This window comes from Phoxinus phoxinus (assembly GCF_949152265.1).
Source record: "Phoxinus phoxinus genome assembly, chromosome: 7".
Taxonomy (NCBI): domain Eukaryota; kingdom Metazoa; phylum Chordata; class Actinopteri; order Cypriniformes; family Leuciscidae; genus Phoxinus; species Phoxinus phoxinus.
Window position 1 is genome coordinate 18,824,706 of NC_136882.1, and position 15,083 is coordinate 18,839,788.

The window sequence follows — 15,083 nt, forward strand, 5'->3', positions numbered from 1 at the left end:
TGTTTGTGGAAACTGAGATACATTTTCAGGATTGTTTGATAAATAGACATTTCAGAAGAACAGCATTTATTTGAAATAAAAAATATTTTATTATTTAAGAGTCTTTACCGTCACTTTGGATCAATTTAATGAGTAATTGCAGAACACAAAGTATTTATTTCTTTTAAAATTTGACTGACCCCAAACTTTTGAATGGTAGAGTACATTTGAAATAAAAAAAGTCAACTATTTTTGGTATCATGATGTAAATTTAAAGAGTAACATTAATCGTCTAAATTATTCAGAATATAAATTGTTCAATGTTTGTAATACGCTACAGTACCAAAACACACCCATTGATACAAACTATTGACACAGCAGCATTAACTCTTTTGGGAAAAACTCCATACACTGTCCTCAAGGTCAGCAAAACACTGATTACAGTGAAAGCGCCAGTGTTCACAGCGATGGGAATGAGGGTTCAAAACACTGCCAAATCTGGACAAACAGATAAAGACGGACAAGAGAAGAAAGATCATCTTGTTCTTGTGAAATTCAGAGTGACACCACACATGAAGACTGCCACTGACAATGTTCACAGATTAATTTCAACACTTTCAACACTGCAGGCAGAAACCTGCGGGGGAAAGTGAGTGTGGCTTATAGGTATATCATGTTGCAGCATGTCCAGGTGCGCTAAGGGTACAGATGTACTCGGGTATACATTTTCATTCTGCTGCAATCACGCTTTTCATGAAGATGACACACTTCTGTTCTGACGATACGAAACTGACTGCAGCTCGCATCCTGATTTCAGCCTGACTCACCACTGAGTCTATTCTCTCTGGCTTTCTCTTCTCAAATTTCAGGTTGTTTGAGGTAGTCTGGTGCCAGGGGCCTGAATCACGTCAGGTTATAGAGGAGAAGACCTTCTTTGTCCCTGCAATTGCTCACGTAGCACTTTTGAACAACAACAACAGCACATGAAAGAGTATAAAACTGAACCTTCTCTAAGTCCTGACCTTAAAATGTTACTGAGTAATTCTACCTTAGCAACTGTCTCACATAAAAAAAAGAGCAAAATCTGGTATGAATATATGGAAGTCTATGAAGGGAGTCCCATCCCAAGTACGTGGCGGCTCCCAGAAAGAGTTAGTGAGTTAATTTATTTAAGTATTAATTCAAGTCACAGTACTAAAGGTGATGATAACTAAAAAGGTCTAATTGCTAACAAGCTGCAAATGCTTTCAAATGAGATTTCTTTGAGTAGCATTTACCTTCTGATTGGAAGTCTTAATGGTTTTTAAATCACGTTTCTGTGTAATTTAAATTTGTTAGAGAAACATGCAGATAAAAATGTTTTGCAAGTCATTCATTTAAGCCCACATCAGAATAAATGTAACTCATTTATAAACATTTTCTCTACACATTCTCATAAATTCAAGTGTTTGTAATGTTTCCCTATTAAACTTCAGACACTAGTATGAATCCAGAAATAGTTTTTGACAAACTTCAGGACTGGGCCCGTCTTGAAGGACAGCTGATCTGGGCTTTAGAGGAGAGAGCAGATAAGGAGGGATATGTTGGCATGCACATCCAGTGGAAACTTCAGAGGAATGTATAACACCCTACATGCATATCAGCTCAGCTCTCCAGCAAATGAGCCTCAGAAACAGTCCAGACCACAGCTGTCTGCAGCAAGAGTCTGCGCGTTTCAAAACACCTGGGGATGAAACGGCTGAACATATCCACAGAAGGTAGTAAAAACCTCTTTTGAGGACATTCTAGAATATGAAAAAAAAACATTTCAATAAAATAATAATGTTTTTATCCATATCTTAAAATTGGCATGAAAATTGAAGTTGTGATCTTCTTTTATTCCCTATGACGTGCATCCGGAGTGAACCGGCTTCTCGAACAAGAAAAAAAATTTAGGGCGGGACTTGATTTTGTTCATTGGGAATTGATTGGATGGTTGTGTTTTGCTATTGCTGTGATGTTATGTGAGTGACAGGTAGATCCCATCCTGAAGAGCACATGAATTAAAAATATTTAATGATGTGCACGGATCAAATATTTATAATAATACTGAAAGATTCCATAAAAAACAAGAATTATCCATTTTGATTTCATGGTGACTTTAAAAAATATATATTAGGTGTAGGGAGTGTGTACTGTAAGTCTATTCATCTATATTATAATTATGTTTTACATTGTATCGCTGTGTATTTCTCTCATTTATAATGATATTTAAATGATCATATATATTATGCACCCCTGTGGAGTCCAAGACAAATTTCCCTTTAGGGACAATAAAGCATATTTCAATTCAGTTATAATTGGTTTAGTGAGAACAACAGATTACAGTGGGAACTCCTGATTAAGCTACGTAATGTTAAGCTATGTGTATGTGTGTGTGAGAGCTCAATGACACTGAATGTCACAGTGAACCCTGATCCTGCAAAGCAGAACTAATCACGCCCACATGATCACACACACACACACACACACACACACACACACACACACACACACACACACACACACACACACACACACACACACACACACACACACACACACACACACACACACACACACACACACACACACACACACACACACACACACACACACACACACACACACACACACACACACACACACACACACACACACACACACACACACACACACACACACACACACACACACACACACACACACACACGATATCTATAGGAGCCTAAGATCAAAGACCGCACCACAAAAGAGACAAAAAATAAAGATTAAAATGAAAAGTTCAGGTAAGTACATCCACACACACACAAACAAACCTTTGGTGTTTGGTCAATATGGCTGCGTTTAGACTGCAAAGCCATGTTAACACTTATGACCCACCGAGAAGTACTAAGCTGTCCTCAAATGTTTCACTTTACTCTATCGAATCCAACCTTAACCTACATGTCCTCAAAACATTAGAGGATTGCAATTAAGTCTGAAAAGGAGAAGAATAATGTGACTTCATAGAGCCTACATCTATTCAGAGCACTCCTGTATACAGTTATTCAGAATGAATTAAGACACGATCATTCTTCACCCACTATTCTCTTTTGAAAATACTGGAGATGCTCACTCATGCCATCCATTACTCTGTTAAAATATGTGCACACGACTAGTCTTGAGCGTATCGTAAAACTGGAAAAGAGTGACTTATGGTGCTTTCACACATTTAATTGGTTTATACTAATTTATTTTCACTTTACAAAATATACATCTACTCGCTGCAAAATATGTGCTTGACATCTCAGAGAGACTCAAAAATACTTTGTTTGGACATGCACAGACATTCAAATCTATTACATTGAATATTAATTACAGAAAATTGTGAAATGTGTATCGGTTAAGACAAGAGTGTTTATATACTGGATATGCATGGCCCACAAAAAAGCAGGGAGGTGTGTAGGTAATAGGGTAAATGCAGCCCATTTTACTAAACTGTTAGAGGAACAGAATTTCAGCCTGAAAGCTCAAAGCCATACAATGTTTCAAATAACAAATACATAAATAAATTGAACCCAAAACAAAAACAACACAGTGCCAAACACCCAGTAGTGATTGTCTCGCTCATGTTTGAACAGAGTTGCATCACTGGGGACCGGGCTGAAAAAAAAGCACCAAGCTAGAGAAGAGAAGCAACCATTTGAAATGTACAACTACAAAACTCAAAATGTTCTTCAGAAGCAAACTGTTAAATAAATCATTGCAGCGGAGTGAAGTAGATTAAAAGAGGATGTTATGCCCGTTTGCTTGAACCATTTTTCTTTGGCAGGAGTGAGGAGAGCTTCCTTTCTGCCCACTGACGTCAGAAGCAGCAAGAAGCCAAGGGAACGCGCGTAGATAGTCGTTTATTCAGGAGAAATGAACTCTATCATCTTATTTCATCATTCCATCGTGCAGAGAGACCAGATTGGCACAATAAACACCAGAGATACAGGGACACCGCTTTTACCAGACCGAGTTCAAACGGAGGAGAGGTAATAAGACTGCTCATTTCACAGAGATGCAGTTGACAACACTAGAAGAGTGAATCTCACCGAAACATGCTTTAGTCGCATTTCACCCCAGAACCAATGGGTTCTGAAAGAAAGAAAGAAAGAAAGAAAGAAAGAAAGGAAGGAAGGAAGGAAGGAAGGAAGGAAGGAAGGAAGGAAGGAAGGAAGGAAGGAAGGAAGGAAGGAAGGAAGGAAGAAAGGAAGAAAGAAAGAAAGAAAGAAAGAAAGAAAGAAAGAAAGAAAGAAAGAAAGAAAGAAAGAAAGAAAGAAAGAAAGAAAGAAAGAAAGAATAACGATTGGGTGGGTACGCCTCCTTTAAAACTAAATATTTTCTTAATTTATTTTGTTGAAACTGCCAGTGAAGCGTAGCATAATTATTTTGTTATTTTGATTTTGGGGTGAAATATGATCTGAAACATTCTTGACCGGTTCACTGATTTACCCAGAATTATCTGTGGCTATGTATAAACGGAGTTTCACTGTGATTAGAGAACGAATTAAGGGGAAAAAATATCTACATAACTGAGAAAGAGTGGAGGAAAGAGAGGGCTGAGTGATGTTTTATGACAGCACGCGTACAGATGCCAGGCGGTGAGGAATTGAAAAGCATGCGAGGGGAGGTGGTGGGGTAGTCCTGTTATGCGAGCAAGGCCACAGGGAAATGGGTTAAGAGGTTAGAGACGCACAGGCTCCAGTGAGTATTTGTGCTTCCTCCCCTCACCTCATGTACACTGCCTAAAAATACAGCCTACAATGAGCACAGCCATTACTCCTGTCAGCAGCTGGGAGCAGCCCAGTCATGGCCTACATTCAGCTCGCACATTCCTAACCCAGTTATGAAGCATACTGATCATTCATTAATCTGAAAACACGCATACTAATTATTACACAGGGCAAGGATGTATATATGGCATCACATTTGCTCTTGCCAGCTTCCACAGCTTCGATCAATCACATGCTTCAGCTGTTAGCTTAGCTCAAACGCACACACAAACAGCATCAGGCTACAGACTGTGTCATCCTACACACACTAACACTTGTGTATGGCTGACAATTTTGATTAGCCGAGTTATTCCTGTCAATGACTAGAAAATCCCTGAAGGTCAAACACATGCTGCGTCGTTTCAGTGGCTTTGTTCTAAATGCTAGTGAGCGTGCTAACAGTATTTTTAGGCACTCCTAATCGAAGGCTTTTCTAAGCAATGGGTGTCAAAAATATTTTGCCTTATACCTCAGGTTGGAACAAATGAAAGGACAATCACATGTATCCTTTGGGAATCCCAGTCGCACTACATTAAAAGTAGCACACAAATATTGGGTGAAATAGTATTAAATAGTCCAATATTTAAGTGTTGTTAGCATAGCAACATGCTAATATAAAACGTATCTGTGATTATTAATCAAGTCTCTCTTTTCATGTAGGTAGCTTCCTGTGTGGGCAGCAGCTTGCTATGTTTTGAAGCAGAGCCGTCGTTATCCGTTTTTTTAGCAGAGCATGTGAACTTCAACTTAGCCACAGGTTTTACTTCTGACCTTAGCTTTTCTTTCAAGCATAATCCTGTCTGATAGAAACATAAAGGGTTGAAGGAGGTTTTAGAGCAGATCCTGGTGCACTGTGGGAATTTCAGGATGTGAGGAAAGATCAGGTTGAAGAACAGATGCAAAGGTCACTGCTGCCTGACATATAAACAATGTTTTTGTCTTTAAAACACGCTAATGGTTTCGTTTCACACTGTTCCAAGAGAAGGGATTAAATTTAGATCAACACCTGCTTTTCATTTTCATATGAAATCCTGCGTATTAGTGGAAGTAACTGAGACATAAAAGTACAAATGCTTTACTATTAACATTAAAATATCACATTTTTCATTTTCTTAAGTGCTTTTTTCTTCTTATTTTTAACTAAAGAATAAAAGATTTAACAAAAAGTTTGTATTCCCAAAAACATTATCTTTTTATTTGTTTTTAAAGTGTATTTATTTTTTATTTTTTTAAAGGTCCACTATGTCAATACATCATCAATCATTCTTCCTAAATGTGTTTTTGTTCTACCCTGATTCACTATGGTAAGCCTATTATAAATACTTGACCTGAATTTTACTAAATGTTTGACCTGACGGGACGGTTTTCGCCTGTGCATGTGTCATCATATCCGTAAATGGAAGAAAATTTGCTCCGGCAGTCCGGCTACTTTAATGTATCTTCTTCCCAAACGTATTTTTGTCTTGTTCGTATTTATCTTCAGTCACGCAGAGCCGAAGCACAACCAAAACAATGTTCAAGGGCCAAAACGTGCACCTTTAAGAAGAATTTGAACTCGGAGCCGTAAATGTCATGAGACTGTATCTCAACCCTTTGTTTAGCACAGGTTTGATGTAACTGGTGACAAATGACTAACTCTGGTTATTTTTCAACCCACAACAATGGTTATTGTGATGATGGGAATAGGACTCTAGTTAAAAAGGAGCTCTTTCATGAGGTCTGTTAGCACATAGAGGCAACAGAAAGGATGATGGTGTGTAAAAAGAAGCACAGAGATCTCGGAATGGGGCATCGAGCAAGGACATGCCTGTCCTTAAACAGGTGGCACTCAGTGTGATGCTCTCCAGCCCACACCAAACACGACTCATGACTCACCGATCGCATATTAAAACTGTTCCTGCTGGTCCACATGTCCATTTGTGCAGCCTCTCAAGACATGCGGTGCATGTGAGCCTATGCAGCAACGCCTGGCATTGACAACTCAGCCCACACGGTTAGTCACAATCAACCGCCGAACTGTTAACAATGAGTATTTTGTAATAAGTTACAGTCACTCACAAGCCCATGTGACTGCTAACAAATGGATGAGACATCAGCGGTATGTGTGCGTGAGCAGAGCTGGAAGGATAAAGTTTAATTACAATTATAATTAAGAGGACTATTGATACTGATATCATGGCAGGTGGCAAGGCAGCATTACAAGCCTGTGCCCTACTTAATAATAGGGTGGGCTGGCACACAGATGGACTGGCATTCTGTCAGGTAGCTTCTCTATTTAAACCACCAGAACAGTGACTGATTTGTGCAGCATAAATCCACTCAGGCATTAAAAGTCCACCAATTAGCGCAGATCCATTAACATGAGCAATGACGAGTTGGAGAGGATTCAGGCTGACGGCTCCAAAAAAAAGAAAGAAGAAGCTACATTTCAAATGTCACTTTAAAAAAAGATCCCAAACGTGACTTTCCAAGCATATCCAAGACTGCATTGCCAGAATTGCCTGGAGATAAACTCTAAAATCAAAGACCCAATTAAAAGTAGTACTATTCAGATGAGATTTGTTTAATAAACAAGGTTTTAGTCACAGTTTTTAATTAGGACGCACCAATATTCAAATTCTGGCTAACATCGATAAGCTGATCATTTTTATCTACATTTTGTCTAAAGAAATTCACACAATTTTGTCTAAATAAGTTCAAAATAAAAACTAAAAGGAATCATTTATAAATTATACAAATGAATTCAGGCATCACAACAGTACAAAGCACCCTATACAGAAAATTTGCTAACGATTTAACAGCGTTATTAAATCGTGTTTTTAAACATTAACATCAAGTTAGATTCTGGTAAAAACTCATCTAAATGTAAAAATATGGGAAATGAGCATGAACAATATAATACACAATAAATGTAAAAAATAAATAAACCGATATTGTACCTATAACAGTGTATCATTCATGTACAGTGCAAGATGGCACTAAAACTTTGTTTCTGATTGATTTAATTCTCTTATTAATCTTTTATTGATTTAATTCTCTTTTTAAACTGCATGGGGTGTTTAAATTATCAATTTTACGCTGAAAGCTGGAGAAAAAGGTTCTAAACCCAATGACAATACCATAACTAAACTATCTTGCTGAGCTGACTGACAGCTTTAGTTATGGTTTATAATGAAAGGTCAAAATAAATGTGAAGTTGTTTGAGGAAAAAAATGATATAACAATATCTCAAAAATCCCACATTGCTATCTGGATGGAATTTGATTTCTCAGAGGACCCCCGAGTTATCTTAAAAACAGTAGGTAATTTCCTCTGTAATTTGTACCAAGGTTGTTAAAGAAAATCACAGATGTGTTTGATTCAGACGAGACTAAAATCACAAAGTACATCTGTGAAACACGCATTTACCCAATCTCCTGCGGGAAAACCTGTCCTGTCTGAGCGAGGCTCATGAATGCAAAAACAGTGCTGTTGGAAGCATACTATATTATAAATGAGTGTTAAGTGAGAGTTCGGAGGAGGCTCACCGGTGAGGTTGGTACGGGCGCTGTAGGAGCCCAGGTAGCGGCTGTCTGTGTTTGGGGTGTAGCACTCGTACATGCCCTGGTCGGCGACCTGCAGCTTGGTGATGTGCAGCACGACAGAGTCTCCGCTCAGCCTCTCGATGTAGATCTCCTTGCTGTTGACACGCTGGGCGTACAAGGCGTAGGCGTAGCTGTGCTGGGACGTGCTTACGATTCGGATCTCTCGATCGGGAGTGGTGTAAAGGTACATGGACCACTCAAAGTCTTGCTCCACTCCTTCCTTGTAGCCGGTCACATTACACCAGATGGTGATGTGAGATCCTTCCGTTCGAATTAAGGGCCCCGGCTGAACTGTGACCTGCCGCTGGGCTGAGCAAGAGCCCACTGTAAGACAGACAGAAGGACGGGTCAGTAGTGGTCAAATATGACTATATTCAATATAACATCTTCTCAATATTTTTATATTTGATCTGAAATTACTTAAAGGTGTTTTTGCCATCAGGTAAACTATAATTTTAACCAAACAGCGGTTTATGCATTCAGGATGTTTTAAGTAAGAACCAAACCAGTTCAAATCTATTTCAGATTTTTCAGAAGTCCACTTCTTTTCCCAGCTTTTGAGTCTTGTAGTGTGTGTGTGTGCGTGTGTGTGTGTGTGTGTGTGTGTGTGTGTGTGTGTTCGAGTACAAAGTATACACAAATTTGTACAATGTCGTGTATTACACTTAGGGCTGGGCGATATGGCCCAAAAAAAATATCACGATATTTTTTTTATATCAGTCGATATCGATAATTATCGATAAATGTCAAATCTTTATTTATTTCAAGTTTAAAGACAGATTTGTACTCCTAAGTGAAAGCTGTAGAAACCAGAGCGTTGTGTTTTTAAACTACTCTTTATTGTCAGAACATATCATGACAAACACTTGCCAAACAGGGGAACATTCACAAATCCGAGGTAGAACATTCAAACATTTGACATTTTTCCCTAACAAAATAAATATCTTTATTTCAGTAGTATTAGCTCGAGTTAGGATGCAGATTTACTTCATACAATTTATGTTCATTAACAAAAACAGTAACATCTGTTAAAAAAAAAGTAACAACATTATTTTTATTTGGTAAAATGTAATATTCTTTAGTTTTATTAAAATTAACCATTGGTCATCCAGCATCATGCATTTAGATCATGATAACCACAGATAAAATGTAACTTTATGGTTTCTATGGTATTTATGAAAACCAGTAGCCTAAATACATTATTAAAAACTGTAATCATAGTCCATTAGTCCTTTAATACATTGTCTACATTAATAATATTATACAATTCAATATATATATATATATATCCCACGCACATTTAATGGTGCAGTTATATTACTACAACAGCATACAATATTACTAGGCTAACGTTACAGTAACGTTAAATCCGTGGTGAATGATGGGAATGTGTAGACGGAGAAGCTTCTGACTGTATCGTTGCGCACAGTGTTTCTCCTGTTCGTCAGCGCTGTTTCATCTGCCTTTAAACTGGTTTAAACCACTGAGACATTTGTGTTCCTCGCTGAATTCAAGCGCTTCTCACTGGATCTCGTGTCCGAGACTGATCAGAGTAAACGCGTCTGCTCGAGTGAGCTAGCGCTCGCGCTGCCGTTTGGACTTTGAGCCGAGCGGATAAACGGTCCGTGTGGCGCGAGCGGTTCAAATGAGATTCGTTCCGCTTTTGGCGCAAAAACATTATCGAACATTTATCGAGCTCTTGATATCGTTTTATCGAGAAAAAATATATCGCGATAATTATCGTTATCGTTTTATCGCCCAGCCCTAATTACACTGGTATTACAACTTAAACGTGGTTTATGGGGACATTTCATGAGTCATCATAATTCAAATAGCTTAAAAACAATGTGTTATTAAAAATGCAGAATGTTTCATGTGATGGGTAGGTTTAGGGATAGGGTCAGTGTAAGGGGATAGAATATACAGTTTGTACAGTATAAAAACCATTACGCCTATGGAATGTCCACACAAGTATAACAAAGTGTGTGTGTGTGTGTGTGTGTGTGTGTGTGTGTGTGTGTGTGTGTGTGTGTGTGTGTGTGTGTGTGTGTGTGTGTGTGTGTGTGTGTGTGTGTGTGTGACCATCGGCTCTTCAAGAAATCAAGTGGCCTTCAGCCAAGAAACCCATTACACACTAAACACAGCCACTCAAAAGAATTACACTGAACTACAGACCCTTTACGAAACACACTGCATGTCTGCTGAGATAAAAAAAACTCACACTGTCAATGCTACAATTAAGACACAAATAAAGGACAAAGCATGAGCAGCTCATAATGAGTTTATATAAACACACTCAGATATATATATATATATATATATATATATATATATATATATATATATATATATATATATATATATATATATATATATATATATATATATATAGCTGTGCAGAAAGCACAAGGGATAAGCCAGACTAAGCAAGAGATGTGCCCAGACAGACCTGAGATTTTTTCCATTGACAGCCCTGACCTGTCTTTAATGCAGAAGATACCGAATAACACTTCTGCTAAAAATTGTTTACCGTTTAGTAGGTTTGTGGGGATAGGGAAACAGAACAAAATATGTTTTCAAGCTGGACAGACTTTGAAACGCAATATATTTTCTCCCTGCGAGCAGATAAAGAAATTAGTCGACTGAATACTGAAACTAAAGATTATCATCAACTATCCTCCTTTGGAAACAAGCAATGCAAAGGACCAAAGACAAATGACTTAAAAATAAAGTTTTATAGCATTTTGGTGCAGATGAGTGAACGGTAGCGAAACGTGAATAGCATATGCGGAATACATTCTAGAAAAGGTCATCAGGCAATTTTAATGCAATTTAATGGGTTTCATGTGTGAAAGTGGCAATTATTCATCTGTGTGTCTCTACAGTTTTTATTTTCCTGCTAAATTAGCTGTGTTTATGTTTATAATATAAAATATTTGGAGAATGTATTTGAAATATATTTTGCACATTTACTCCTGATTATTTTTTGTATATTATGTAATTAATTTACAGTTCAATGACTATAACTACAATTATTAACCATATTAATTATTATTAATTAAAATCAGACAGTTTAAACATTTTTTTAATGCTTAAGCATTATTAGGGTATTATTAAGGAACTATTTTGTTGATCAATTTTAATCTACATTCTAGAAAAAGTAACCTATATGTAAATATTCTTTCAGAAAACAGTAACAATACCACAGTACAAACATGTTAACTGTAAAATTGCACTACTATATTTAGGCCCATGTTATTAATTGTTTAACCAAGTTACCTAAACATACATGTAATTTTACTGCAAAATTATATTTTATTTAAATAGTTTTGTTCTTTCTTTGATCTTTCTATTTAGTTAATGTTAATTCTTGTATTATTTTAGTGTTGTGTGTGTTACCCTGATGGGGATTTTTCCACGGGACACAAAAGTGGCATTACTTCCTTTGCTTTTCAGAAGTTTTACAGCATCTGCATCTCTGAGACAACGACAACACCTCTCTGAGAATAATGAATGTTCTGTAGAGAGTGAAAGATGGCGACTGATATGTTAATGTCATCAGAGTTTGACAAAAACATAGGATTAAAGGAAGACAAGTGTGAACAGTTGGAGTTGAGGGAACAGCGAGAAAGTCATTCCTCGGATGTCATTGTCCAATCTGTAACAGAAAAAAAGACACAGCCCATCTGCTAGCCCATCCCGTCTGGTATGGCTCTGTGACAATGAGTGAGCGTGCGTGGGTGAACGCTTCCCATGCCTCAAAAGAGATGTCAGTGATGTAATTACTTCTAAATATGCACACGCATCTGCATCTCTAGGCCATCCCGTAGTGAACTGTAAGTGGCTTTTAGCACTTTCTTTATCCATTTCCTTCCCTCCCGTAACCCTTATACGCCCACACACACCTGTGCTTTACTAATACATTCCAAAAAAAATAAACACCAATGAAACCGCATCCTAGTGCTCTGTCAGTACGGACAGGTCTATAGAATAGCTCCAGACCTATTGCACAATTTACACTTCCCAAGGTGATCTGATGTTTGTCATGCCCTGCGTTTCTCTCACTCCATGACATCTGGCTTTGTGAGTAGTGAGTACAATGTTACGCTCTGCCAGCCTGGCTCCCCATAAACCCCTTCATGTGCAATAGGCCTAGATTTTTCTCTATTCCGTCTGGGATATAGCTCACCACCATAGAATCAAGCTATTGACTTCATTTAGCCCCGCCACTTTTCAGCGCTGCTTATCTTTTGACTTCCGGTCTGTATTTTCACAGCGATCTTGCGTATTTATGAATGAACAGCTCGTTTTAAAATCTTCCCGGTCTACTGACAGTTGTTAAGACATCTGCTTAAAACATTACAATGCTCATGATAACTTTCGTTAACTCTCCAATAAGTAAATCCACTTCACCAGCTAATTACTCCTCAACAGCGATGCCATAGAAATATACAAAATTTCACAAAAACAAAAGTTCAAAGACAATATTCTAAAGACGACTGCATGCTGGTTTCTCTGGCGCATAAGGTCTATAGTCTCACAGAGACAGGCATGAGTTCTGGACCACAGTGTGGCATATTGCAAGTGAAGAACCGCCTTCATAGATGGGTAGGAGCCGTCTGATGACATGTAAAGCAACTAATTATAAGTTATGTACAAATGGGGGAGGCAGGAAAACCCCTAGAATATTTAAATTAGCAACATTATGTATAATGTACATGTTACGTGTACATGTTATGTTGTGTGTGTATGTTATGTTATGTATGCACGTAGGCTATGTTACAAATTAATACTTGTTTAGCAATTATACATTAAATGGATGGATAAAAAAATAATATCATATATGTATAATGTTACAAAAGATTTCTATTTCAAATAAATGCTGTACTTTTGAGTTTTCTCAAAAATCATGGTTTTCACAAAAACATTAAGCAGCACAACTGTTTTCAACATCCATAGTAATCAGAAATGTTTCTTGATCAGCAAATCAGCATATTAGAATAATTTCTGAAGTATTATGTGACACTGAAGACTGGAGTAACGATGCTGAAAATTCAGCTTTGCATCACAGGAATAAATTACACATTATTCAAATAAAAAAGTTATATAAAATGTAATATTATTTCAAAAGATCGCTGTTTTATTGTATTTGTATATCAAAATCATAATATCTTAGAGACTCTAAACTTTTAATATACAGTGGAAGTGTATATTATCCTGGTATGTTTGTTTTTACATTGTTGGACGTACAGTATACAAAACTATGCAATTCAGCCTTCATAAGCATAGCAACCAACCAACCACTGGCAAGATTACACTTTTCACGTGTGTAGTGAAGAATGGGAGTGAGATATTCAGTGAACACTGTAGGTATTCTGCAACTTTAGGTCTGATCCCAGGGCCAAACTGACTCTCTTTCCCATCTCTGTCTTGTTTACATTCCCACAGACCATTAAAGATTCATCCTTTTTGGCACTCCATATAGACTGTGTCACTCTCACTTTTAGTATTCTCGTTTCAACCATCTGCCTTATTGAGGATGTGGCCGCTGGTCTGCCTTCGCTGGGCCAAAGTCCTTAGAGCTACTGTTCATGCTACTCAATAAGTCTGAGACTCAAAGACTGGCTAGGAGACAGTTCCCCTGAAACAAGACTTTACCTGTCAGCACAGTGCATTGCAAGAGTTCTGGTTGTTACACAGTTCACCATGCACTCAGAGCTTGTGTTTGCTCGTACATCTGTCAGAGTGATTTAGGGAGTCTCAAACTCTACACAAAATCGTTTATGTCCACTAATAAACAATGCCGTCTCATTGTTTCAAAGAAAAAAATAACTTTTAATGCCTGTTCACACCAAGAACATGAACTATATTTGAATCCCCACAAACACAATATCGTTCTGTTTATTATAAACGAACGCTGCAGTCCTGTCGTCTGCCACTTTATGTATTCAAGCTCAAACCAGGATGGATCCAGATGGATCCAGCTGTCAATATTTTTATCGTACTTCAGCTGGAACAAAATCGTTCTTAAAGTGATTCCAACGATATGGATCGTGAGTAGACTGTGCTATTCTTTTATATTTAGAATGATTTTTAGATCTATATCTTTATAGTTATCGTCCTTGGTGTGAACAGGCATTTACAGTAGGCTATATGATAACGAAATGTAATCAAACAGGGTTTAGATTTGTAAGAGCACCAGGGTCCATTTTGTAATTCCAGCACGCCTGGAGTGACCGGCCAGCATTTAAGCCCTGTCATTCAACGGATGGAGGCGACAGCCTGCTAGACCATGAACCATCAGTCTGATTTCTGCAGGATGAAGATTTCATATGACATATTAAAACCAGAGACATTTCGGAGATATTTAACCGGAACATTCATGTCAAGCTCATTCGCCTTTTGGAGCTCAGCTGATGAAAGCAGCGTTTTCATGTGGGTCACAGAAGACTTCCTCAGAATAACCAGCTCTGGCCTGCCATCAGCTCTGCAGCATTAAATATGGATCACATATAAAACACCATGCGTCTCTAAGAACACGTGCTCTTTCTCCTGGGGAAGAGGAGGAGGAGAGGGGCATAAATGAGTTTTGTAACCGTTTCAAATACAGTACATTTTAATACCAGTTTACAGTACTTTATTGCAGTGAGTACACCACAGGAACTTTTCCTCCTCTGAGTGCCAAGCAAAGCATTTCATAAAA

The 15,083-nt window shown here is 37.8% G+C and overlaps 1 protein-coding gene across 1 annotated transcript in view; it reads right to left on the reverse strand.

The window, feature by feature from the left end:
• igsf3 (immunoglobulin superfamily, member 3) overlaps nt 1-15,083 on the reverse strand; it is a 153,181-nt gene that overhangs the window by 105,304 nt on the left and 32,794 nt on the right. Inside the window, exon 2 of the mRNA XM_079617521.1 lies at nt 8,324-8,704. Coding sequence (XP_079473647.1) covers nt 8,324-8,704 — 381 coding nt within the window. The remainder of the gene's footprint in view (nt 1-8,323; nt 8,705-15,083) is intronic.